The following is a 25,954-nucleotide window of genomic DNA, read 5'->3' on the forward strand; positions in this document are numbered from 1 at the left end:
CTTTAAAGTTTCAGATGAATACATAAAAAAAAAGCATGAATAAATTGACAACTTTGTGTTTATTGACTCATAAAACATTCTTCAAACAATAAAACAATTTTAAATGTCTGTTTCTGTACAATACTTGCTAAGCAACTTTATTTATATTATATATATATATATATTTATTTATATTTATATATAGAAAATGTAAGAGGAGTTGTGTTAAAATGACAAAACTCCTTCAAATGTAATGGCAGGTATTCTGGAAAAAAAAAAATAACAGCATTCCATCAACAAATACTTTCAAGCAATAAATATGTATTTATAAATAGTGTAAATTTACATCAAGATTAGAAACATAAAAACAAAAAAATCACAAATTAAACTTCCATAAGTCTATGTGCAACCCATTTTCTTTGTGACTTGGCTAGTACATTTTTTTCTATTATTTTTGTTTATTTTTTAACTAAAAAAAAGAAAGTTTTGAAAATCAGACAAACATTTTAAAAAAACTGCAAAACAGAAGAAAAAGTGAGAGAAATTTTTTTTACCTCAACTCTTCACATTATAATTTTTTTGGGGGAGATTTTGCTGTCCAGAGTCTTAAAACAACTATCTACTGTAAAAAAACAAATAAAACAATTTAAATTATAACAGACCAGTTAGGCTAGTGCTCCTTAGAAGAGGGAAGGGAGGGAGAGGAGTTCCACAAATCAAAACCAACATTTCATCCTGTTACCAGAAGAAAAACAAGGAAATGGAGACAGAGAGAGACAGCAGGAGAAAGGTTGTCAAGTCAGTAGTCTTTACGGTGGGTGTTGCCAGTTGCGACAGTTAACAAGTATCTACAAAAACATTTTTACCACGCTTTAAAAATAATAATAAAAAAATCCCTCGCCTCCATGTTCCCGACCGTATTTGATTAAATCCTCCAGTAAAACATGAAACCACTGTCTTTAGAAGAGAGGGGAGAAGAGGGAGGAAAAGAAAAGTTTAAAGTCCTGTTATCAGGCCAGGTGGCGCCCCCTTCTGGCTTCAAACAGGTTGCATAGACAGACACTCGGCCGCCTCAGCCTCAAGCGACAGTGATGGAGGAGGTGGAGGTGAGGTGGGGTTTGGGGTGGGCGGGGAGACGGCCTTAGCTTTTCCTGAATATCAGAAATGGGTCCGTATGTGGAGGCGTTGTTTCTGATCTGAGAACAGGGGTCCTGCAGGTGGGCTTCATGGCTCCAGAGCAGAAGAAGAAGAAGAAGACAGGAAGAGCCTAATGTCAAGATGAAGATGAATGAAGAGGAGGGGCCTGGAAGAAGAGCAGAAACAAGTCAGTAGTCTTTAGCATATTATAATAATAAAGATTTTTTAAAATGAATTAATGTATTCAAAATGGGAAACACAGGTAAACAACTAAGATGGTTAGTTGTTGCAGAATTCAGCTTCTATGTGCCACAAATCTGGAACTTCCAAAACAACAACTGCAAAACAGCCAAAACTCTGAGTTCCTTCAAATGAAGACTAAAATCCCACCTGCTTTTTGTTAGTAGTAGGTGAAACATTGATCAACATGCTCATTGGTTTTTTGTTGGATGACAAAATGTCACTTTGCTCCTGTCATTTTCTGGAAATGTCCCAACCGGCTTCCTCCACTTACTAGTGTGAACTGGTCGTAGACCTGCATCAGGTCCTCCATCCTGTACTGCTCCAGCACCATGAAGTCGTCGAGCGCCGCGCTGCCCTTCCTGGCGCAGTCCTGGCAGTGGACCAGGCACTGCTTCTTGGACAGGTGCTCGCGGCGCACAAACAGCAGGTTGAACACCTCCACCTGCAACGTCACATTTCCGAATTTAACGGTAAACGGAGGCCAGCGAGGTGAAGTTGTTTCTTTCTAGACGGACAGACGATGCGGCGTGTCGCCAGAGAGAGAATAATAATCAACAATTAGAGCAAGGATTTAATGCGTTTGTCTGGGAAAAACTGCTAAAAGCATTTCGCTCTTATTAAATCCATTAGCCGAGATGCTAATTGGCGTAAACAAAACAAACAAAGAAGGGTTTTTCAATTCAGTTGAACCAAATTAGTCAATGCAATAATTAAGTGTGGAATGATTTATACTGAAATGGCTTTTTGTTTAAATAGTAATGCAATATTTTAAAGCTGAATCAAAGCTTCACACTCGCCTCGCAGATAGTGCAGTAGTGCGCCGGCTCGTCCCTCGTCCTTGGCTTCAGCACCGTCTCCTTCCCGGCCGATGTCAACGCTTCCTTCACCCACTGGCACTGCTTCAAAGTCCGCAGCAAGCAGTACCTGCGACCGGAACGCGCCGCGTTAGCACCACAGCAGAGAAAAAACAAACAAACAAAAAAAGAAACGTGTGGGAAAAACTCAAAAAGGTGCTCTGCTGCTCACTTGATCATCTCAAACAGCTTGTGGTCGGACACTTTGATGTTCCGCGCCATGTTCCAGGAGAGGTGCACCATGGGAACCATAGACTTGACGCTCTGGAGCTTGTTCCACTCGTACCGCTCCACGGCCAGCTTGTACTGGTGGGCTGAAAGAAGGGGATTAAATGAGGGGTTAAAAGAGGACACATAAGCAGGTCTTCCTGAACATTTTCACATTTGGCCACGTTACAAACACAAATTTCATGGAAGTGTACGAGAGAATTTAACAGCTCGATTAACGAGCAAAGGTCATATTCCTTGACGTCCAGACAGAGACCTTAACCAGGCCAATAAGGCGGATTAGCAGTGCTAGGTAGCAACTGATATCATCCAGGTATCATATTGGCTCTCAGGAGTCTGTCATACACAACATACTTCAGTCAGAAGCCTCTTGTTAATCGTTGCAGGACTGACGGCTACCTTCAAATAGTCTCCTTGATGACTCTTTGAAGCAGGGATGCAATTAACAGTTAGTTTGTAATTAATTAATTGATTATTCTGATGATTAATTGGATTTTATCTTAATATGGAACAGATTTCTCAGTTAACCATATAAGCCTTTTTGTTTACTTTTGTTTGCCATTTCTTTTAATAGCAAAATGATTTAATTCCTTTTTGAATAAGGAACAAATTATTTTAATGCCTAAAATACGTTATCGTAACATCACCTGGTTAGTAAATCTGAACCGTAAATGTAAACCACTCAAAATAGCCAATTAATCACCATTAATTGTTTCAGCTCTACTTAGAAGAAACATTTAATTTTCTTTCGGGACAGAAAACAAAACAAGCGTTTTTAAACTTAAGCAAATTAACTCGAAATTTGTTCAAACACTCAAATAACTGGAACACAAAAAAGAAACAAATTCAAACAAAAAATTAAAAGCGTTCTTTGACAAATATGGGTGAAACGTACCGGTGAGAGGTCCGACGTTCCAGCCGATGTTGTTGCACCAGCCGATGGCCTGCACCCAGTGGATGGTCCCCGTGTTGAGCCACACCAAGTCGCCCGGACGTTGGATGAAGCGGTAAACCGGCACGTCCGACTCGTACAGGTCCTCCAGGTTGGGCCACCATGAACCCATCAAAAAGTTGATGTTGTTCCTACAGGGAAGCCAAGAGCTTTGATTTACATATTCACAAACACGCAAAGCAAAGCGCAAAGATGACAAACTAGTCTCACTTCTCGCAGAAATTGCTCATCACGCCCCAGTAGGCCTCCGGCACGGCGAACCACTCGCAGTCGCCGGGCCCGATGTTGATGTTGACGGCGCAGAAGTCATTGTGCTCTTGGTGGCCCGGGATCCTGCTGCCGGGAACCTTCATGTACAGCTGCACCGTGTTCATGCCCAGGATGGTGTGGCCCACATGGCTCAGGAGGTTGCCTGCAGACACCACCCGCGCAAAGGCCGGCAGCTTGCTGAGCTCCTGCAGCTGCTGTTTCCACCTGACAGGGGGCGCAGTGGAGCAGGATTTAAACTTGTTTGTTTTCAGCTATCAGAATAGAATGTAGTACAGCGACTTAGGTCTGTTGTAAAAAGAATAAAAGTACATTTCTCCCAAAAAAAAAGAGTCAGACATTTTAAATTTAATTTGTTAAAACCTGTTTCAATTGTTTTTTAAAACTTTTTTCCAGGAAATTTTTGACTTTTGAGAAGTTTTTTCTAGGACATTTTTTTTTTACCCGTCTACAAATGGACCTCATGCTCAGTGGTGGAATAGAAATAAACTCCAAACTCACTTCCTTTCATCAGAGACGTCAATATTGGTTCCAAACTTGATGTGTTTTAAGGGCCCTCTTCTTTTTCGTGTTGCACTTAAAAAACAAAAACACACATTTAGAAATTTAGCGTACTAAACATTTCTTTCTTGATGCAGTTGTTTTTAAATACCTCTCTGCAGATGATGGCTCTGTGTCCAAAGGTTCCTTTAGTGCCTTCTTTTCATTCTCCTCCTGAAATCAACCCATTAGAACAGAATCTTACAAACCCTGCTGAACTCTTTAACGAAGAAGTTTGATTTCAAAGCAGGACCAACCCTGAGGGACTCCTGGAAGGAGGCGGCCTGATACTGCGCGTATTTGGCGATGGTGGTGTGAGCGCGGGTGCTCTCGCAGCGCCACATCTTCTTGGTGCCGCTCGGGTCCCAGTTCTCGTCGGCGGGCTGCAGCAGCTGAGTCCAGACCTCCACTGGGTGCTCTGGGTTGGCCTCCACCAGCGTCTTGGTGGAGAACAAGCCGAGATCTGGACGCAAACGAAACGGAAGTGAGCAAAGAATGTGAAGAAAATAAATGGGGAGCAGGAAGGCGGTTCTTACCCAGTTTGAGCGCTCCAGCCAGGCCTCTGATGACGGTGACCGGGTTGGAGGGGTTTGTGCAGAACTGGTGTAGTGGCGGGAAAAAAGCATCCCTTTTGTTCTCCAGCTGGATAAAAAAAAATAATAATGACTCAACATTTTCACACAAAGATAAAGAAACTATCCGCTTTTTGATCCAGAAGAAGCTGCTTACGTAGATGCTGGGAGTGGGAGGGTTGAGCTTGTCTTTGGGCAGGGCCGGCAACGGCGGGGGCGGCAGCCGGGGCGGGGGGCACTTATCGAGGAGGATGCTGCTGTTGGAAAGGCCGTTCTTCCCCAGGTTTCTGAAAACACACAGGAAAAAAATAAAAGAGGATGAACCACGCTTTAAAAATCTAATTATTCTTACTCATAAGAAAGTTTTAACTTTTTTTTTTATCTTCCGAGGATCCAGTTAGAGGGAATCTATTGAACTGAGCAATGTTTGCATGGCAACAAGACAACCCAGTGGCCTTCAGCTGTGAGCCATTACATAACCGATTCCCTGTGGAGATTGTACTTCCACTGTGAGTCCACCAGGGGGAGACATACTCAAAACAAACCAGCTGCTCCATTATCAGTTCCATCCAATTAGAGCAGCTTTCTACTCTGGCAACTTTCACTTTTCAAAACCAAAATTAAACAGATTTTTTTTTTTTTTTTTTGAGGTGACAGTTTCATAACTTGTCATGTTGAGGTAAGTTTTTGGTGACAATATCAAAAGCCTTTTACTGATGGAGCAAAGATATCAAGCTCACACTGATGTGTTGAACGTTTAGCCAACATATCACACAGCTTGATCATCAGCAATCAAGATTCTATTTCAGTTTTTAGACTGAAATGGATTATTTCAGCCTAAAATTACTCAGTTAGCAGCAGCTTTTCAAAAAGGTTGCAGTGGAAGTTGCATAATTTTGTATTTTTACAGTAATTTACTTAAAAAATAAAAGAAAGCAAAAGTAGAAAAACTGCTGCACAAAACTTTCCCCCTAAAGAAAACAATTTTAGCATTTTCAAGAAGCTTCTTGAAATAGCATCCTTAATACATATACAAAGTGAATTCTGTACTGCTAATTCATTCCAGTATTATGCTTTACTTGAATGGTTTTGCAAAAGAAACAACAATGAATTACATGTTTCACCTGTTTTTTGCAAACAATAAGCAAGTTTACACCAACAGTTGAGTTCTCACCTGCAGGCCTTCAGCACATCTGTGGAGCTGGGATAGATGGAAATAGAAGAAGACGAAGACGAGGATGAGGACGAGTTGTGTCCGTGTGGCGGCGTTGCTATGAGACCTGTGATGGCGGGAGGCTCGGCCTTAAGCGGGCTTTGAGAGTCCTCGGAGATGCCTCCTTTGCTGTTGCAGTTGATGGCAGGCGTGGTTGTGGACGTGGCAGCGGCGGGTGTGGCGGTGGTGGGCGTGGCGGTGGTGGTCGTGGGGGGGCTCTGGCCCCCTGTTTGCGTGTGTTCAGAGGATTTGGGCGACGGCGTGGCGGTAGACATGGCAGAAATGGGGGAGGAGGCGGCCGAGCTGCCCTGCGGCTGAGGGGCAGAGGGCAGAGCGGCTGGGTGGATGTTGTTTACCTTCTTCTGGGGCTCCAGCCCTGATGCCGCGGATGTTGTGGCCTCTGACGGCGCCTCGCTCTCCTCTGGACCCTTGTCCACCGCCAAGAGGGCGGACAGCCTTGGATTGTCTGCGCTAAGGCTTTGCTTCTCACCGCCATCCGCCACCTTGTCTCCCTCTTCAGAGCGGACGTGATTGGCCAGTCCGTCCGCCTGCGCCTTCTCGCTCTCGGCGGGCGGGAGCGACGTTTGCGCCACACTGTCTGAGCCCCCGTCGTCGTGGGACGCAGCGCCAGCGGCGTCGCCGTCTTTGGTAGTGGACGCGGCACCGCCTGAGGTAGAGGAGTGAGGGAGCGACGGCGGGGAGGGGAGGTGGTTGTGAGTCGGCTGTCGTGGCGACGGGGCGTTACTGGAATGTCCAACCTGATTGTTGGGGTGACTAGTGGAGTTGGGAGTCTGGGGGTGAGAGGGGTTCCCCTCACTGCTTGAGCCTGTCGCATGTTTAACACACTCCTTCTGAAGCCCCTGAAACAGAAAGCGTTACATTTTCAAGCCAAGCGGTTCAGTTTCTTAAAGAGCTTTTGGGAGACAGTAAGTCCAACCTGAGAGGAATTTAGGTGCGGCGCCGCGTCCTGTGGCGTCGTGCTTGTGCAGGTGTGAGGTAGCGGTGCTGCAGCGGCTGGCGGGTAAGGCACGTCTCCGTTGGGTCCCGGCTGATTATTAGCGCTGTCGTTGCGACCGTCGCCCGCGGCGTCCGAGCGCCCGACTGGCCCGTTGGCCGTCGGCTGTGGCTGAGGCGGGCAGAGGTGGCGGGGTGGGCCCAGGTGGGGCCGCGTGGGGTGGAGGCCGGGATTAGGCGAGGGGAGGGAGTTAGCGGTGGGGCCGTTAGGAAGGGAGGGACGAATCGGAGCTCCCGATGCATTCTGCCTCATCTGGAAAAGGAAGAACTTTAGATATTGAGTGAAACTGGCAACACAGATATGGGGATGACATTTTTTTTTCCTCCAAATATGTGGTTTGACCATTTACCTGGTGCTGCTGCATTACTGCAAGCTGAGCCTCCAGCTGCTCCAACGCCTGCAGCTCATGGGGCTTCAGGTTGCCTCGGTTACCGCGCAGCTGTTCCAGCATCTACAAAACAAGCAGCGGAAAAAGCCTGAGCTTCAACGATCAGAAGATCCATCGGATTTCACATCAACTTGACATCATAACAATTCAATCGTCCTGAAGTGGAAATGGTCTTTCCCACACTCACTGACATTTTCCACTTCAGTTTTGAAAACATTCTAGATATTTGAACACAAAACATTTCCCTTAGAAGTACTTATAATATCTGTACAACTCAAAACATTTGAATGCAGATTTTGACTTCTGATTCAGCACTTTGCGATATATTTTTGTCTATTTCTATCTAAACAGAAAATATTTTGGGTTCATGTCGTCGTGCAACTCCAAGAAAATCTCAGAAATTTTTCATAATTATGTACAAGGTTGTTTTTTTTCTGCATATGGTTTGAAAATCTGAGTCATAGAAAATGATCACGAACCTGTAATTTCTGTGGTGAGAGGTACCAGCTTGGTGATGGCTGTTGTGGTGGATTACTGGGCCATGAGTCATTCTGAGGCGGGGAAATTTTCTTTTTTTACAATGAGTCCAACTCAACAAATGCTTCCAGTGGATGGAGAACACAAAGCTGTCGTGTGTTTACCTTGGCAGGACTGCCGGCTCTTCTCCTCTTGGCCGGGCACGACTGGTCCTCCGCTTGGCCCAGAGCGCCCGCATGAGGGGGTAGAGACTGACCCGAGCCCCCTCCCTCTGCGCTGTGATTGGGCTTACAGGCCTGGAGAGAAGGGGATGGAAGGGGCCACAGGCAAAAGTGAAGCAAAACAAATGTGAGGAGGCAAAGGAGGGAGACGAAGAAAGAAAGAAAAAAAAAAGAAAGTCGAAGCGAAATAGAAAAATAAGATGGAGGGAGAGTGGAAACCCAAATATGGGTGGTTATTATCGAGACGCAAAGCGGCAATAAGATGATTTGGGGGGGAAAACAAGGAAAAGAAGAGAGAAGGGGAGAAACAATGCTGTGATTTTGAGTTTGAGCTTGAAGCAAAAAAAAAAAAAAATCCAAAACAAACAAAAAAAAAGGAATAAATAAATAAATCCTGGCTGGAAATTAAAGCACTACTGCTTTTTTCCACACCACTGGGTCACTAAATTTTTAAGTTTCATTTATAGCAAGGAACAAGCTGCTGTGTCTGATCAGAAGATGCTTCTCAAATTAGATAGTTCATTAAAAGAGTCAAATGTGGCTGCTGACAGGTCACTGTTTGTACTTTTTCTATAAATATCTGCAATTTTTTTGTTAAATCTTCAGTTCTTAAAAATAATATTTGGGTCCAAATAAATTAAAACAAGCATCAGGCTTAAGCCACATCAGATCCACTGAAATCTCAGTTATATAAACATTTTCAGGTCATTCCCATAGTCACAGCTACTGAAAAAGCAGAGCTACAGCGCCTTGCAAAAGTATCCGCACCCCCTGCACATTTTTCACCTTCTGGCCACATTACAACCACGTGTTTCACTGGGACTTTCATGCAAGACAAATGCAAAGTAGCAGATCATTATAAAGTAGAAGGAAAATACATGTTTTTTTGTTTTTATTTCTCTGTACTTTGTCTGTTCTTGAAAAGACAGCTTCAAGGTTTTGTGGGAACAGTAAATAACTTCCCATAATAAAAACAAAATAACCGTTGTTTTGTATAAAGGTTTTTCTAGCCACAAGCTAACTAGCAAACCCAGTTTTTGGTTGTAGTTATTAACTGAAAAACAGTCAGCTACTTTGAAATTTATGGTTCAGAAACTGGACTAGCCAGCTAACTTTAGCTTTCAATGGAGCAGAAGTGATAGCAGCAATAAAATTCCCAATAAGCACTTTTTATAAAAATTGCTAAAACAAAATTCAGGAGGTTCTCGTAATTATAATTATACATAAACATCGAAATATGAAAAAAGTGACTAAATGCTCAGCTGTATTCACAAGCATTATATTAGCAGCAACTATGTAATATTTTTTTGTTGTTGTTTTTAGCATTTCTATCATTTCAATTAAAATATTTCTGGTAATAGTTGAAGCATATTTTTTACTCAAGGTGGTCAAACCAGGCCTACTTTGAACACATCTAAAGAATGTTCTCCTTGCCCATCTCGACAGTTTTTTTTTTTTTTTTTTGCTTCCTGGTGGAATAAAAAAATCACATAGCATTTTCCTTCCACTTTACAACTGTGCACATTTGATTTTACCTCAATAAATAAGTGGCTCTAATGGGACAAATATGAAAAAGCTCAAAGAGTGGAACAACTTCATTCAGGCCTCATACAACCTAAAGAAAACAACAATGATCACGCACAAACAGAACAACTGATTGTATACCGAACACTGAAGTGACAATGAAACAGTAAGGAGGAGGGCGTTGCTAGAACTCTATGAGTGGCTGCAGTTGCTTCTAAGGTCAGCTACTTGAAAAAGGAAGAGGAGAATGATGGACAGAGTCAACGGGAAGGCCTCTACAGTAGCACGGCCTCACCGATCACGTCGGAGCATGCTCAAAAGCCAAAATTAATAATCATTTTGAAAAAGGAGGAGAAAGCGAACAGGAAAGGATTAAAAAGGCCTTTGTTAGGTTTTCATTCTGCTGGAATTGAGCGTGATGGGTGAAGGCGAGTGACTGCTGCAGAAAAGAGATGGAGAGGGGAGGGAGGGGGGATGCAGGGTTGGGTAACACTTGGCTGGAAACCTTGTCTTTCCAAACTGAAATCATTGTGCCGAATGTTTCGCTTCTTTTGAAGCGTGCGCTCTAATGAGAAATTTAGTGACGTAGGCGTCGTTGAGCTCAAGCGTTATCCATCCATATGCACGGCGGCGCCTGTGCTGACCTGCCAGGTGTGTTCTGTGTCTGGGCAGATGGAGGAAGGGTGGGGAGGAGGTAGAGGGGAGGGCAATGGAGGGGTGGAAGGTGCGAGTTGCTCTATCTGGTCTCTCACCTGCTGCGGTGCACTGCTCAGGCCTCCCTGCCTGGAGGTTAGCTCAGCTGGGATTGGTAGGCTCCATGCCTCCTCAATAAGAGGGAGCATTTTACTTTTACCCTGTAGGCTACTGAGCTGGGGGTTACTCAACTGAGCCTAGGGGAATGGAAAACGACGTGAAAAACCAAAAAATAAAAATAAAAAAAAATAAATGAATTAAAAAAAATTTAATAAAAAAAAAAGGACAAAGTTGTGATGACCTCAAAAACAAGGAATGATCAGAGCAATGGCATATATAGGTAGAGGTCTTTTTAACGATTTCTGGCTGCATGGATCATCATCATGAATTAACCACACAAGAAAGTGCTTAAATGACACAGAGCAACAGTCACAGATCAATTAAAACAAGCCGAGCTGCTTGTCTTAATGCGACATGATATTACGCTAGCAAACATGGTGGAAATGTGACGTTCCTTCATGCACATTCAAAGAAAAATGACACTCTTTGGACAAAAATAAGGATGAATATATGGGATATAGGGACTGTCATAACCCCAACCGATTGTAAATGAGGGAAACTTTCTGTCTGATATTTTATGTACCTCAGCTGTCAGGGTCTTTAACAAAACTGTGCTAGAATCTAGTCTTTTTTTCTTTTGAATCTGCCTTCAAATCCAAAATAAAACCCATGTAAATGTAACTCTGCTCATTGGTTTCAATAAATTAAACATAAAAGACAATCTGCATCTCTATTGGGTTAATTTGTCAATAACTGAGGGAAGGGAAAAATCATATCCAGGAAACGTGGGAACCTCTGGAGGAAAAATGATTATTGTTTTTAATAGGTCAGAATAAATCAGTCTGTTATAAAGCCGCACATCCCCCAAATTTCTAAATCAATTTGAATTTAAGGAGAAAAAACATCCAAGCAAATGCCATGGCAGGACCACAACAGTTTGTGAGCATAAAGTTCCTCAGAAAACAAAATACCACAGCAGTTTTTAGCAGTCGTGTCCCATGTGCAGATTTCTGTGAAATCCATCGAATTAGCCTCAGCTGCAACCGTTTTTTTTTCCCTTTGTGTCTGAGCTAAGTAATTTATTATGTACAACAATGGCAACAGTTGCCAGTTAAATTTTTGTTTCATTCACATGTGGAGATTGATTTGAAATTACTTTTCTCTTCTCAAAATAAGCCATTGGTTTATAAATTGTTCTTCAATTTAAAGTTTTGGTTCCAGGCTGTACTGTGGTAAAAAAAAAAAAAAGACAGGCTGAACTTGGGGAAGGGAACTTCTAAATCCCACTATAGAGTCCTGATTTGTTAAATCCCAACACCGCTCCTCTCTGTTCTACACAATTATGTAAATCATCACATAATTCATCACCTCAGGTTTAGATTAAAGTTCATTTAATGTTTTCCTTTTGTTCTGTAGAAAAAAATCTGTTGCCAAACTTTTCAAAATTAACCAAGACATTAAAACGTAGCTTTAATATGAATTACAGCTTCATTTTATGGTTTTATTGTGTTTTTAAACATTGTCCAAACCCAGAACAACTATTTAAGTTTCGAAATGAAGTTGGTATGTCGGAACAATTTACAGGGGTTTTGTGGGGAAGCATTTGAAGGCAGCAAAGGACAGAGGGCTCTTACTTGAATTTAGTTTGTAAGAATGTCATGCATGAAGAGAATCTTTGAATCCCATAGTATCTTAAACCCAATTCCCTAGGAATACTATATAGAATACTTAAGAATTTTTCCCTACAAGGAAATTTTTTAAAAAAGGAGAAGAAATGGTAGTACAGAAGACACTGAAAGACCCCAAAGCTTTCACTCCCGGGCAAAATGAGGTTTGTTTCTTTCAGTAGCATGCATTGGCCTGAATCCTACTGCACTCAGAGCCTCTCACAGAAGTAATCAGCAGGCGGCGGATTGCATTGTTCCACGAAAATCCAGCTTAAGCCGTCTTCCAAAGATATTGGGGGTAGGGAGGGGTCTCCCTGCCTTTAATTGCTCTTTTCACCCACCTGGAGACATTTGATGCGGTGGGTTAGCGCGGCGGTGTTGGTGCAGCCTTTGCTGCGTGTGGCGTTGATGTAGCACTTAATGGCGTCGTGCGGCTGGTTGCAGGACTCGTACAGAGTGCCCAGGTCCATCCAGGCGGCGGCGTGGCTGTGGTCCAGCTGCACGGCGCAAATGTAGGCCTGCAGGGCGTCCATTGGCTGGTTCTGCTGCTGGTACAACACCCTGAGAGGGGCGCGTGTCGCAAAGAGAGGAAAAGAAAGAGTTTAAATGTAAGAATAAAAACAAAAACTACCCTGATACACTTTGCTATTCTACACAGAAACAAACATTTACCCTATAGAGCACCAAGTATCCGCGCTAGCCTCAGATTTATCTATGGATTGCCGATAAGAGACGAAGGCATCCTGGACTTTGCCAATGCTAGCGTAGCACCTGCAGGTGGAAGAGAACAATAAGACATTAGGGAACTTGACAACAGTTTCAATGAAAAAATCCCGTTTGATGCAGCGTACCTGCCGAGGAAGTACCAAGACTGTCCGGAGTTGGGGTCAGCTTCCACCGATTTCTGCAGACACTGGATGGCATAGCTGTTCCTGCTGGCTTTGTCCCCCAGCTGTTCCACTGTGTGATGCATCCAGCCTGAGAAGAATCCAAAAATAAAAATTAGACTCTGTCAGAGATGTTTCTTAACTGAAAACAATTTGTTCCACCACTAAAAGGCAAAGAAGCTTACCCAACTGCTGCAGGGTGGTGGCCTTCACTGGAGCAGGGAGGTCCTCTGTCTGCAGGAGGGTCTCGTACGCCTCCTTGGAAGCCCCGAATCTCTTCTGCAATAGTCAGTTGAGAATAAACGGATTAGAAAGTTTTCATTTGTCTTTTTTGACCTTTTACAATTAAGAACATATTAGAAAAATGTGCAAGATCTGGTTAAAAGAAGCATTCCTAAAGTGTAAATGTATATAATGGTCATATTAGATCATGATTGGATACAAAAAAACCAAAGCTTATTGCAAAGAAAGTTGAATGGAAGAAAAAAATACAGCAGCAACAGGAAAAATTGCAGGGGTTAAAAGAAGTCACTAATGTATAACTGCTCGAGTTGTGGCCACGTAAGAATGATGATTGAACATAAGGAAGGCAAGCAACAAAAATAAGTTGCTCAAAAAAGCTTACAGTCCACAGAGAATATTTAGAGAAGGTTGAATGGAAGAAAAAAGTGTGTAAGAAGCAAGAATGACTGCAGTCGTCAAAAGAAACGTTTTTAGTGAATTTGTAATGGTCAGAAATATTCTGATTGGACAAAATGAGAGTTTAAAAAAAAAAAAAAAATCGGTTGTCCAAAGAGCATATTCAAAGAAAGTTGAGAAGGAGAAAAAAAGCGCACCAGCAACATCAGAGAAGATTGTCAAGCCAAATCCATTCACAAGGATAGAACTCCGACTGGAATCAGCACACTGAGACCCACTGAGGGGCTACAAATGTCCCAAAATATCCCGTTCTTAAAGCGACAGCTTGTGTGGTTTGTTCATATTTAGTCACGTTTTCAAGTGAACCTTCATGAAGCGGGACAGAAACCTGAGGTGTGTGTTACACTCACACACGCGGCTGAATCTGACCACATAAGCTGCAGCGTGCTGCTGCTCCCAGCTCAGCGCTACTGTACCTCTCCACTGCAATCCACATAGAGACAGAGACGCCACCAGCATACCGAAGAAGGCAAGACAGACTTTGCTGTTTCCGTGGCAACGCCCGATGATCAGCTAATTTTCTCCTCCCCGCCCGCGCGCAAAAACCCTCCTACCTACCCAATCTCCCCATCCATCAGCGCCTGGTTTATGATGCAAGAAAAACAGGGCTTTCCCCGTTATTCAGATGCTCACATATACATTTCTATTACTAATAGGAATGAAGCTCTTCACACAAATCAAAAAAAGTAACAATAAAAAAAACCCACACACATTCCTGTACCCTTGAAAGCAAGGACAACGGATGCACAAGTTCAGCAAATAGACGAAAATAAAGCCAAAAACTTACCTGGATCTCATACAGATGAGCAATGTGGAACTGGACTGGAAAAGGACAGAAGAAGGAGAAGAAACAGGTTAGGCAGAAGTTAATTGAACATTCCTCCCCCCATCAGCTAGTAATCCTCATTTATCTTCTAAAGTCTTTGGAAAGTAGTGCAGCAGCGTCAGGAGAACCTGCGACGGGAGCGGATAGGTAGCTGTGATCCTGGCGGCACCTCTCTTTGTCTGGAGCGCTGCAGTGTCTGATCTAAACTGCCTGAGTGACTCTCAGCAGATGGAGGGGAGAGAGGGAGTTGAGGAGAGAAAGTGGGGGAAGGTGGAGGGGGATGCGGGGAGAGATCGGGGCTGCCCTTGATATTTTCTGTCTGTCTCCGTGTGTGTGTGTGTGTGTGTGTGTGAGAGAGAAGGGGATGAGGAGGGGAGGACATGCTGAGGCAAACGGGAACGGGGTAAAAAAAAAAAAATCTGGGAGAAAAGGGATGCTGCCGTTGTCAAGGTAACGGGTGCTAAAGTGGAGCTGCATTTTAAGTCATGGCTTGACTTAAACAGTACAACACCTTACACAGAATATATGTGAATAAAAATCTTGGTGGCTTACTTTCAGCTTTGGACAAAGTGCAAGGGTTGGAGTCAATCAAAGCCAGCTGAAAATGCTGCAAAACACAAAAACCAGAACCAAACGGTAGAAATGAGTCAGATTTCAATTAAACACAAGCAGACTGTTCTGGTTTCTGCGTACCTTTAGGCTCGACTCGTAGTCTGTGTTGACTTTGAACATGAGGCCCAGGCGGAGGTGGATCTCCTTGGCCCGGGAGAATCCTGGATCGATGTACAGCACCTCCTGGAATGCTTTGATCGCCCTGCAGGAGGAACCAAGACGACATGAGGAAGGAGAGAGCGACGGAGCAAATCGCTGCAGCGCATCCCGAAGGAGCGCCGTCTGGACCGGAATCCTAAGCGCGTTTCCTCGACAACAGCTTCTGATGCGGGCGTAAATTCTGACCAGGTTAATACAACTTTCGTCCAAAAACATTTAGTCATTTAAACTACTCCCAGTCAAGTTTCATGAAGTGTTCAATTTGAATTATTATGACACTAAAGTATTTATGAGGGGGGAAAAAAAACAGCGGGACGGTTTAAAGCATGCAAGAAATATCTGACACAAGATCAATTTTTATACTTGCTCAAAGAGGAAACTGTTTATTTGAAACAGATTTAATGCCCTTAATGCAAAATTCTATATTTATGAACAGTAAATGTTGCAGCATTTATCCAACCAGGAAGGCTGTTGAATTTGAAGAAATGTGACAAACAGATGGGACTCACCACTGAAAGGCGTTATAGTGGAAGTAGACCATTCCCAGGCCATACAGAAACGCAGCATTCTGGATGAGAGGGAGACATGATTTGAAATTGAAACACCCAACTTTACCACTTCATTTCTACCCGAACAAAAAAATGTAAAGACAAAGAAACAAGGTTAAAATTGGTGTGAAAAACTACAGACGACAAGGTTTTGTCACTTGTAGCAAAACACCAAAACTGAAGTCACCTCCTCATGTTTCTCACCTATTAGACTTTTGACTTCTTTATTGTCCATTAAACGTACAAAAAATGGAAAATTTGCTTTGGTAATGGCACAAAGACACACAACACAAACACACATCACAGTCAGCACAATGAGGAATAAAATAATAGATATATGTATAGATGTATGTTACAGCAAACAAACAAAAAAGCGGTTAATTCATTTCTAGCATTTAGTAAACCGCAGAAGTTCACAGCCAGGTGCTCGGAATGACTGACATGAAACCTGAAACCGCATCTCACGCTGACATCTTACCCAAATGAGACCAGAACGGCTTCCTGTGAAGGAGCGAGCGCAGGCGGGGAAGCGGCGTGGATGTGTGTGTGTGAAAATTAGTGTTTAAAAAATCAAAACAAAAAAGAAACAGCCTTACCTTCCAGTAATCTGATTGTAAACTGTAGTACCTCTGGTATGCTGATAATGCTGGAATGAACAGAGAAATGTGTGAAAATTTTTAAAAAATAAAATATATATGTTAATAATTTAAAAAAATACCTTTTGTTATGCCCTGATTTTTTTCCTTCCACTCAACTTTTAATTCTTCCCCCAAAAACTTTTTGTGGCCAACTGATATAGCAAAACATTTGGGCTGAAACCCCATTTTTGTTCACTTTATTTGTATTTGTTATTAGCAGAAAGTCACAATCATCAATTTTTTTCAAAATAGAAGTTTAAGACATATGTAATCCATTCATCCCATACAAAAGTTTCACTATTTGAAGTGAATTATTGAGAATAAAAGGATATTTCTAGTCACTGAAAGGAAGGCTCACCTTTTGGATAATCCTCCAAGAGGAGGTTGAAGTGGCCAAGCTGGCAGAAGACCTCAGGCTCCACTTTCCCCTCGGCTTTCAGGATGAGCGAATCGTAGCAGCGGACAGCCTGGGAACACCAGGAATAAACTCACGTTAAACCTTCCTGTTATAATTTTAGCCATTAGCTGTTTTCCAATAGCTTATAAAACATACTTTTCACCAAAAACAAAGACTTATGAGTTCTTTCTGATTACATAAAAAGTCACCAACTCCATTACCAACAAAATTAACTGATGCACAGTGGTTAAGTATGAGTGATAAACATTTTGTTAAATAAAGGAAGGTTGGGATGAAATGTCGAAAATGTCAAAAGTTTAAACTGACATTTGAATTTAAAATTAACAGGCTGAAATTATGAGTGAAGTTGATGTTTGGTTTATATGTGGGAGTAGAAAACGCCGCAAACATTAGGGAAGTTGTGTAACAGAGAGGAACTACACTTCATACATAAAACAGACTAAAAACTCTGTTCTGTTGCAAATTATTTAAACTACAAGATTTTTTTTGTCTGGTTTAATGTAGAATACATTTATATTTTTCAGGTTTGACCATTTAAGAAACTTTATTTTCTTGCTTTTATTTAATAAATACTGTATTTCTTTAATAGTTTCTTTAATAGCTCAAAAAAACATTATTGCAACATGCACACTAATGTTGTGGCTCTCTAAAATTAGGCTACCCCCAAAAAACATTATTGTTGTTTATACCTGCGACTTTCAGACTTAACTGATAAAATCTCCTCATGTTAGGGTACAAAAAAAAATCTGTTTGCCTTTGAAAAAAAACAAAAACAACGTAATTATAGCTAATTCTGCGTTACAAAGGAAATCACATGAAATTGACTTCTAGCTGGATTACAGCTGAAGAACATTAAGTAAACTACTTTTCTCAAATAAATCACGTAAACGCAGAATTTTTTAAAACCCAAACAGACAATTGCTCTGTGATTCAATCGAAGCCTCACGTCTTATTTTTAACAAATGTGAAGAAAAATAAAGTGAACCCGAGAGAAGGTCAAACTTAAAACAAAAAGAAAAAACTGTTGTTTTTATGGAAGGTGATAAAATGTGATGCTTTGCAGGGAAAGTCAAGGTAAGCCATTAGACTTTGAATGGAAACAACCTTGGGAGACTCACACAGATGAATGATTGCTTGACTTTATGAAATAAAAAGCTGCTATTTCTGACAGAAGCTTATGTAACCAAACACATTCAGTTGGAATGGAGGAGAAAGAATATAAAAAAAAATAATAATAAAAGAAAGCTGCATGAATCTGAAATATGATTCTTGCTGGCAGTACACATGAACCGCTGTAACTATTGACATCTGATTCCGATTCTTGGTTTCATCTGGATTCCAATAATAAGTTTTCAACTATTGTTATGAATATTATGCACAAATAAATACAAGCCAGACAATATTTTAGAAGCTTATGTTTCCACAAGTATTACAAAGACAATATTGATTAATATTTTCTTATAATCGCTGCTACGATTATTTTCTTGTGGAAGAAAAATCTTGAAGATTTTCCTTCCACACAACCTTCCACTGAAATGCCAGAATCCAGCAACCTGAATTGCCAACTTCCTTTGGAATTATTTTTGAAGCTTGTCAGTGACTTCTGGACAACTCTGGTAATCAAATAAAATAACTCTTCCTGAAGATGGTGTTTCAATGCAGCAAGAGCAGAAACAAACAAACAAACAAAAAAAACATTTGAAATATTGTTAATATGTCCCTTTCACAATCAGATAACTGATCCAGTTCTTCCCGGTACCAAGATGGGAAATTATAACATATGAAAACCCAGACATTTTCTTCCAAACAAACAAAAACAAATTGACTAGCAACTTAGAGTTTAGCTATAAGTTACTGTGAGTTAGCGTCAGTGCCACCAAGTCACTAGTGATAGTGACCTAGTTCTGTCTGCAGCGTTGAACCCAGTCTTATCTGCACACAGTGCAGAGGCCCGACCACTGCGAAGCGCCAGACAGGGCTGTCAAAAACTGAAACGCTGAGTGGGCGTGGAGTCTTGAAAAAAAGAAAAACAATAAGGTCAAGTGGTGAGTGTTTATGTTTGTCAACAGACTGGGTTTGGTTTAACACAAATGGACAACGTGGTTTAAATGCATTAATTAAAAAAAAAAAAAAGACTGTTCCCACAACCCATTAGAAACGTTTACAATAAATAGTTTCTTAATTTTTTTTTCCCCTCAATGGAATTTGAAAGAAGAAAAAAAAGTGCTGCAGGTTTTTTTGACAGGATTTTTCAATCTAATCTTCCTAGCAGTGAAAACTGATCTGACAGAAATAAAAATGACATAAAAAATAAATAAATAAGGGACGTTTCCGTACATTCATTTAACAATTTTAAACCTAAAATTTTCTGTGAAGGCCTTTTGACTCAGCATTCAAATGAATTTAGTGTTGTTTTAAAAGCGCACAATGCAGTGAAATCAACATCCGCTGTGCAACTCTAAAAAGCAAACAACATATGCAAACAAAAAAGCTTTTAAGACCGTTTCTTGTTTATCTATTGTGACCGATGGGGGATTAAAGGTGGACTGAATCAAAGCTGTATATCAGTATTTTTAAACAGAAAAATGGTTTGTAGATGACTCTGCATGCAACATAATCACTCATCTGAAATGGAGGCAAAATGAATGTAAACATTATATGAAAAAAAGTAGGCTGCAGTGCAAACCAAGCTTCCTGTAGTATTCAAACAGCCCCAAAAACCATCGCAGTGATTATAGTAGCAGATGTGTGACCACACCGGTACTATGTAGACGCAGGTGTGCTTCAATGCGCATTCAAGTACAACCTGCGTTCAAAAATGACGCTGACGACTTAGGCGTTATAAATTTTGTACAACGCTTTTAATGAGCAATAAAAACAAATCTCTGATAAAATCTCTAATCAATTCTATATGGCTCACTTTTTGGAATGCTTTAAAATGTACATAAAAATCACACGCTTGTCAGACAAAATTAACATTCACTGTTCACGGTTGAGTAAATATATACTTGGAAAAGTGTCCAAAATACACCAAAATGTGATTTGCAAAACTGGTTTTTGAGCATTGTGACGCTCAAAGAAAGAACGCAAGGAAGGCGATGGGGAAGGAAAGACACCAAGAAGAGAGATTGGAGACAAGGAAAGACAAATCAAAGAGGAAAGAACAATTTTTAGACAGCGAGGCAGGTCAACTCTGGTAATACAAATGTCAATGTTAAATTTATTTATATAGCACTTTAAAACAGGTATAAAACTGCACCAAAGTGCTGCACAGGAACGACAGTAGCACAAGATAAAAACAGAATATCAAAAATTGCTTCAGTTAAAAGCCAACGAATAAAAATGAGTTTTGAGAAGCGATTTAAAATGATCCAGGCTGCTAGCAGATCTAATCTGAAAAGGCAAATTGTTCCATAAATTAGGAGCGACAACAGAAAAAGCCCGATCTCCTTTTCAATAACCAGAAACTACTCATATTCTCTCTGCATTTCAACCAAAGTACCTTATTTTAATGCGTTTTTCAATTAAACTGGAATAGTTATTATTACTCCCAAAGATCCATTTTGCTTGTTTTGGGTTTGCTCCACATTAGCTGCCTCGTATCTCTCGCGAGAATTGCTACACTAGTACCGCACACTTGTCCTTTCTGCTGCTTCTGTGCAGATAGAGGTAAAGGAGAGGTTCCACTTCCTCGTAGGTATCCCAGACCACCTAGCGAGTGGATTCATTGAAGGCCTCCCCAAATTATCACCTGTCAACAGCTCCACCTTTCTATTTTGGACAAACTTATCACACAGTCACACAATCCGAGGAGTTCGTACTCACCAGTGCGTTGCTGTATTGTGTTACGTACAGGTAGACTGGTGAAAGCACATGCATAAACTGTAAACAAAGGACCCTGACACCATCTTGGTCGACGAGTGGGACACGCATTCACAGTGCGCCAAGACCGGGGAGGAAACCCAACGTACCGCGAGGCAGCACGTCAACGGTCGGGAGCGAAGCGTTCGCAAAAAAATTTGTTGTAAAGCCATTGGTGTCGTTCCGCCATCTTGGACAGGCAATCAGCCATTAACGTCACTTGGAACGGCGGTCAGATTGTTCCCACTTACTTCACGAAAGCACTCATCCAAACTAGTTTTTAATAAAAATTAATGTAGTCGTCCCATCAACTGCAAGCTACACAAAAATCGCGAAGGAGGTGGTCCGATACGAGCTAATCACAACTAAACAACGTCAATTGCCGTAGTTATATTATTCCCATCATAGTTTATTTAGGTGCTATGAGAGGAGGAAATCTACGGCATGCAGCTAAAAACAACTGACATTTACTTCTCATTCAAGTTAAAGGCTTGCAGGACTGAAAACCAGAACTACGCTGTGCACAAGTGCACACAGATAAGCTCCTTGGAAGGGCGGTTGCCTCAAACTAACATATGCTAACGCTAACTAGCAGGGCAAATCGGAAGACCGAATGCTCTTAACAGAAGCCAGCCAGTAGTCACAATATGTTCCCGCAGGTGCAGTGTCGCTCATCGGATGAGAGTAGCTGAGCTAACTGGCTAAAAGAGGGGCTGCGGCTAACTGGCCTTGGTTTCTCTACAGAGTGGGCCACTTGCATTCGGCCTAGCCCGAGAGATTAGGAGTGAATTTTAAAGCCCTGCACTGTGTTTGTATTCTTAAACCAGATCTGTGAATATGAACGCAGTTTGATAATGCAATGCATCCAGTTAGACGAGCTACCTTCATCAACAGGGCCTTCGTTCTGGCGCCATCTTCATGAAGCTTCTGAAATCCAAACAGTGAGCTGCAAAGCAAGAAGACAACATAGGCGGCTCAGTATCACTTGCAGGGCGGTTCAGGGACATTTAAAACACGCAATGGAGAAAAAGCGATTAATTTTGCGTGTTTGAGCATTCATGCGAGTGCGCGGAGTTGATATTCCCGACCTGTCGATCCCGGCCAGAGTCTCCCTCTCCTGGGCTGTCAGTGTCGGAAAGTCCTCCTCTGTTTCACTCGCTTTTCCCGCCGCCATTTTCTTTCCCTCATCACCAGCAGAAGAAGCCGAGCCGAGACTCCGAGCAGCAGCGCAGGCGGCGGCGGCGACAGAGACGCCGCACGACTGCATGGGACGAACGCAGTGCTCCGCCGAGTCAAAGGAAGGAAGCCGAAGACAACAAAATGATCAAAAACTTTTCCCCAGGATGATAAGATGCTGTTCGGTGTAGTAAATCCTGTCGGGGGGGCACAAAAGCGCTCTCCGGGTATCTCCTCACATTTTTCATCACAAAGTAATATTATCCCGTTGTTGCGATGCACATAACTGAGTGCAGTATCCAAAATGTGGGTATTTCACCATAAAACGCGTTTCGGCCGCGAAGATAAAGTTGTTATAATTGTGAAACCCAAGCGAACCCACGCGCCGTTCTAGCCCCGCCCTCTCTTCCCATGTCATCCAATAGCAGCGCCCATTTCCTACCATATGACTTCTCTGCTATACCATTCTTTTATTATTTAATGTAAATTTGTCCCTGATAATTGCAAATAATTAATACCACTACGATAGATAGATAGATAGATAGATAGATAGATAGATAGATAGATAGATAGATAGATAGATAGATAGATAGATAGTGTTTGAAAATGTGATTCTACGTTTTCATCTGATAGAATCATATTTTTAATGGATATAGAGACCATTATTTACATTATTTTTGTCCTTTGCAAGTTATCTGGGATGTGTCTTGTATAAATCATACCTTCACTGGTTGCAGTTCCTGATATACTTTATTTAAAAGGGAAAGCTTAAATAAATTTTGCCGTATAATATACAATTGATTTAAAATGCATTTTCATTCATGCCGTTTATTTATTTGCGAGTGATTTATTTATTATTATTATTTTTATAAGGGGGCACGGGTTAATGCTTTCTAAACCAACCACTACGGAAATGTGAGTCTTTTTGTCTTGAGTTTATATCTTCCTGCGTTATTAAATACATTTTAATAACTATTTACTTATTATTATTTCGTTCATAAAGTTCAGTACAGTCAATGCAATTAGCAGATAATTTTCTAAACCACTGAACGTAAATAAATGAAATGACAGCATTTTTTTTTGCCGCGTGACGTAGGAAGTTGTCATAATATGGGCGTGGCTTAGAATTGTCAACATCCCGGTGACATAACTAGTATATCCAAAATGGCGACGGGGGACCACAGAGAAGGTTAGGCAACTGTTCATGTTGGGTTTACTGTCAGTTCTAAATGATTTTCTTATTCTTTTTCTATAAAAACTTAGTTCTTGGAAATGGAATATATCTTTCAAACACAATGAAAACAAATCCGTACCACACAGCGAGCTATTCGCTTTATACCTAGCTAATATTAGCTACTCCTCATGTTAAAAAAACGTATGAACTGAGCACTTTAGTTTAGGGTCAGTAATAGCCTAAAATATACATTTCATGTGGTTAATAACACAGCAGGGCAGGACGACCCGGAGAGCGAAGACGAGGTCTATGAGGTGGTGGATCTGACAGAGTACGCCCGGAGGCACCAGTGGTGGAGCCGGGTGTTTGGGAACAACTCCGGCCCGATTGCTGAGAAATATTCCGTGGCCACTCAGATCATGATGGGAGGGGTTACTGGATGGTAAGGATCATTATGGATCGACTAAAACTGAATCTCTCTGCAGTTATTTCCCATCAATTAAGTCGAAGATAATAGTTTAAATGTTCTGAATTACATACAAAACCTTGAAAGAAGTTCTGCCAATTGAAAATGGTAATATTCATCCAGATAACAAAACAAAAAGTTTATGTACATGTATTAATTTGATGCAATAGACAAAGTAGGATGCAATCTTAAATTTGAATAAGAAAGAACATGTAGTTTTTCTGTATTTAAAACCAGTGCCTATTATTGTTACATGTCAATAAAATAGTTTGTACTAAACAGAAAGTTTGAGCTGCTTTATGTTGGTCTATTACATCAAATCCTAATAAAATCTAGTCAAACTTATTGTCACATGACAAAATATGGAGACTTTCAGAGAAAATGACTGCTTCTGCAAAGGGCTGTGTTTTGGCTTTTGCCGTTTGAGAACCAATCCTCCTCATCTTATCAACCTGTCCAGGTGTGCTGGCTATGTTTTCCAAAGAGTCGGGAAGATAGCGGCAACTGCCATTGGTGGAGGATTTCTTCTTTTACAGGTAAATGCATGGAAGTAATAAATTTATGCTGCCCTAAAATAAATAAAAGAATGCTGCGGCATCCTTTGGAATACTTAAATGAAAAGTGAAGAGGACAGCTGCACAGCATACTGCTCGACTCCTTACAGCAGAAAAAAAAAAACTTTGTGCTGCCTCTGGGTGAATGTGAACCATCTGGGTGCTTCCACAGAATTGCATTCATATCGGTTCTGTTTTTTTGTTTGTCTGTTTAAGCAATCGCTTAACCACTTTGAGATTAACATGTGGTTATGATTTATTCCTCCTGCAGATTGCTAACCACAGTGGTTACGTGCAGGTGGACTGGAAAAAGGTGGAGAAGGACGTAAACAAAGCAAAAAAGCACCTGAAGAAGAAGGCAAACAAAGCAGCCCCTGAAATAAACACATTCATTGAGGAGGTAAAGGTACCTGGAACAAAGCTTGCTCTTTTATAACCTCTTTTTTTTAATTCAATCTTGCTGATGTTATTTATCCTTTTCTAAGTTTATCATTAAATTAAGAATTACATGTGGCGTTGATCTGAAACAAAGCAGTGCCCTCTAGTGTTAGGTTAGAACAGCTACATCAAAATGTTTCCTGATTCAGTTTTCTTTTTTGCCTCTTTTTCCTGCAGGCCACAGATTTTATAAAGAGGAACATCGTCCTGTCCAGCGGGTTTGTTGGTGGCTTCTTTTTGGGATTGGCATCCTAAAGCTGCAGCTCACACATTACCCTCCCACCTACTTTGAATCTCGTCACTACATTTATCTCCATAGTTTACCTCTTTGCCCCATGCGTCTCCTGACTTATCACATATTGAAGTGAGAGTAAGGGTTCTGTTAAATATGTAAGCATGATCTGTTGTGACAGTGGCACTCATGCTTTTTCTTTTCTTTTTGATTCTGAAACTGACTACTGCGGGTATCATTGTAAATATTTCAATTCTCACCAGAACTGTACATATTTCATACACTGGGAGTGGCTAAACTCAACTAAATCCAAGAATTTACCTTTTTATGTTGATGGGAATATTAGAAAAGTTCGTTTTCTCAAAGAATTGTGCATTTTCACCCCGAAAGACATGGTCAAAATGCTTTTTAAATGACTGGATGGTCATTGGCTGAACTGTAATTATGACCAGACTGCAGATCAAAAACAAAATGAAAGTGTCTGGTTATTCAAAAGCAGCAACTTTGACTCATAAGCCTCTTATTGTAGTGGTTGTGAGTCCCTTAGTGTCTGTGTAGGAATAACAGCGTTGTTACGTTGTTTATAGCAGTCAAACTCTACTCTTAAGTTGAATTTTATTTTTGCCTTTTTTGTATAAGTGCAATAAGCTATATCATTATTTGTTCTTGAAGATGTTGCTAACTCTTCAACAGGTGTTTTTTGCTGTTTGTTTTTATTTGATATGTTTTTGATAAGCCTGTCTGTGTTTCATTTCTGTCTTTTTGGAATAAATATGCTTGAATTTGTTGAAATTCAGTTTTCTTAAAGTTTGCTCTTTGATCAGGATATTTATATATGGCTCTCACTAGAAAATATTTGATCAGTAGAAAAAAAAAACATGCTCATACATTATTTCAAAGTTCATCCCACAACTATTATGAGCTATAGAAAATACCTTGGAAAAATCGTATAATACATTGCTCCTCTTCAGAGAGTTCAGTTCTAGTCTCAAGTTAAACTCGGCATTGATGTATTTCATTTTAGGTTTGTAAGCTATATCAACATAGTAAAATCATTGTAGTGTGTTATTCTAGAAGTTATGGATACTAACAAAAGGAGATAAAATAAAATAGGGGGATGGATGGACAAGATGAAGTGATGACAAAAAGAACCCAAAACAGATTTAAACCTGAACACAAGAAATAAAGTTTGAAAATGTCAACTTTTTTACTACTTATTTTTCTAAACATGTCAAG

General features: G+C 41.0%; 2 protein-coding genes across 6 annotated transcripts; one reads left to right on the forward strand and one right to left on the reverse strand.

Moving 5' to 3' along the window:
- Positions 1 to 136: 136 nt before the first annotated feature.
- Positions 137 to 22,489, reverse strand: LOC129379007 (histone demethylase UTY-like). Of its 2 annotated transcripts, XM_055059526.1 has the most exons (29): positions 21,767 to 22,489; positions 21,561 to 21,624; positions 16,758 to 16,866; positions 16,358 to 16,407; positions 15,723 to 15,781; positions 15,136 to 15,256; positions 14,995 to 15,049; positions 14,404 to 14,438; positions 13,103 to 13,196; positions 12,882 to 13,008; positions 12,703 to 12,801; positions 12,372 to 12,591; positions 10,363 to 10,500; positions 8,030 to 8,161; positions 7,868 to 7,939; positions 7,350 to 7,451; positions 6,923 to 7,252; positions 5,947 to 6,845; positions 4,930 to 5,059; positions 4,737 to 4,842; positions 4,458 to 4,663; positions 4,313 to 4,374; positions 4,162 to 4,236; positions 3,604 to 3,867; positions 3,337 to 3,524; positions 2,386 to 2,527; positions 2,157 to 2,283; positions 1,631 to 1,801; positions 137 to 1,282 (listed from the first exon to the last, which is right to left on the reverse strand). In XM_055059526.1, the coding sequence occupies exons 1-29, from the start codon at positions 21,943 to 21,945 to the stop codon at positions 1,253 to 1,255; spliced, it is 4,386 nt and encodes a 1,461-aa protein (XP_054915501.1). In that variant the 5' UTR covers positions 21,946 to 22,489; the 3' UTR covers positions 137 to 1,252. The 2 variants fall into 2 exon arrangements, with proteins under 2 accessions (XP_054915501.1, XP_054915502.1); XM_055059527.1 differs by lacking the exon at positions 10,363 to 10,500 and having other exon boundaries at positions 21,767 to 22,488.
- On the forward strand, positions 21,958 to 25,636 carry LOC129379009 (FUN14 domain-containing protein 1). Of its 4 annotated transcripts, none has more exons than XM_055059529.1 (5): positions 21,958 to 22,081; positions 23,302 to 23,470; positions 23,955 to 24,030; positions 24,320 to 24,454; positions 24,664 to 25,636. In XM_055059529.1, exons 1-5 carry the CDS (start codon positions 22,030 to 22,032, stop codon positions 24,739 to 24,741), a joined length of 510 nt encoding a protein of 169 aa, XP_054915504.1. In that variant the 5' UTR covers positions 21,958 to 22,029; the 3' UTR covers positions 24,742 to 25,636. The 4 variants fall into 4 exon arrangements, with proteins under 4 accessions (XP_054915504.1, XP_054915505.1, XP_054915507.1 ...); XM_055059530.1 differs by having other exon boundaries at positions 21,962 to 22,081; positions 24,320 to 24,448; XM_055059532.1 differs by lacking the exon at positions 21,958 to 22,081 and adding an exon at positions 22,955 to 23,043.
- Positions 25,637 to 25,954: the final 318 nt, after the last annotated feature.

The sequence above is a fragment of the Poeciliopsis prolifica genome, unplaced genomic scaffold (genome assembly GCF_027474105.1).
Source record: "Poeciliopsis prolifica strain line A6 unplaced genomic scaffold, Auburn_PproV2 SCAFFOLD055, whole genome shotgun sequence".
Lineage (NCBI taxonomy): Eukaryota > Metazoa > Chordata > Actinopteri > Cyprinodontiformes > Poeciliidae > Poeciliopsis > Poeciliopsis prolifica.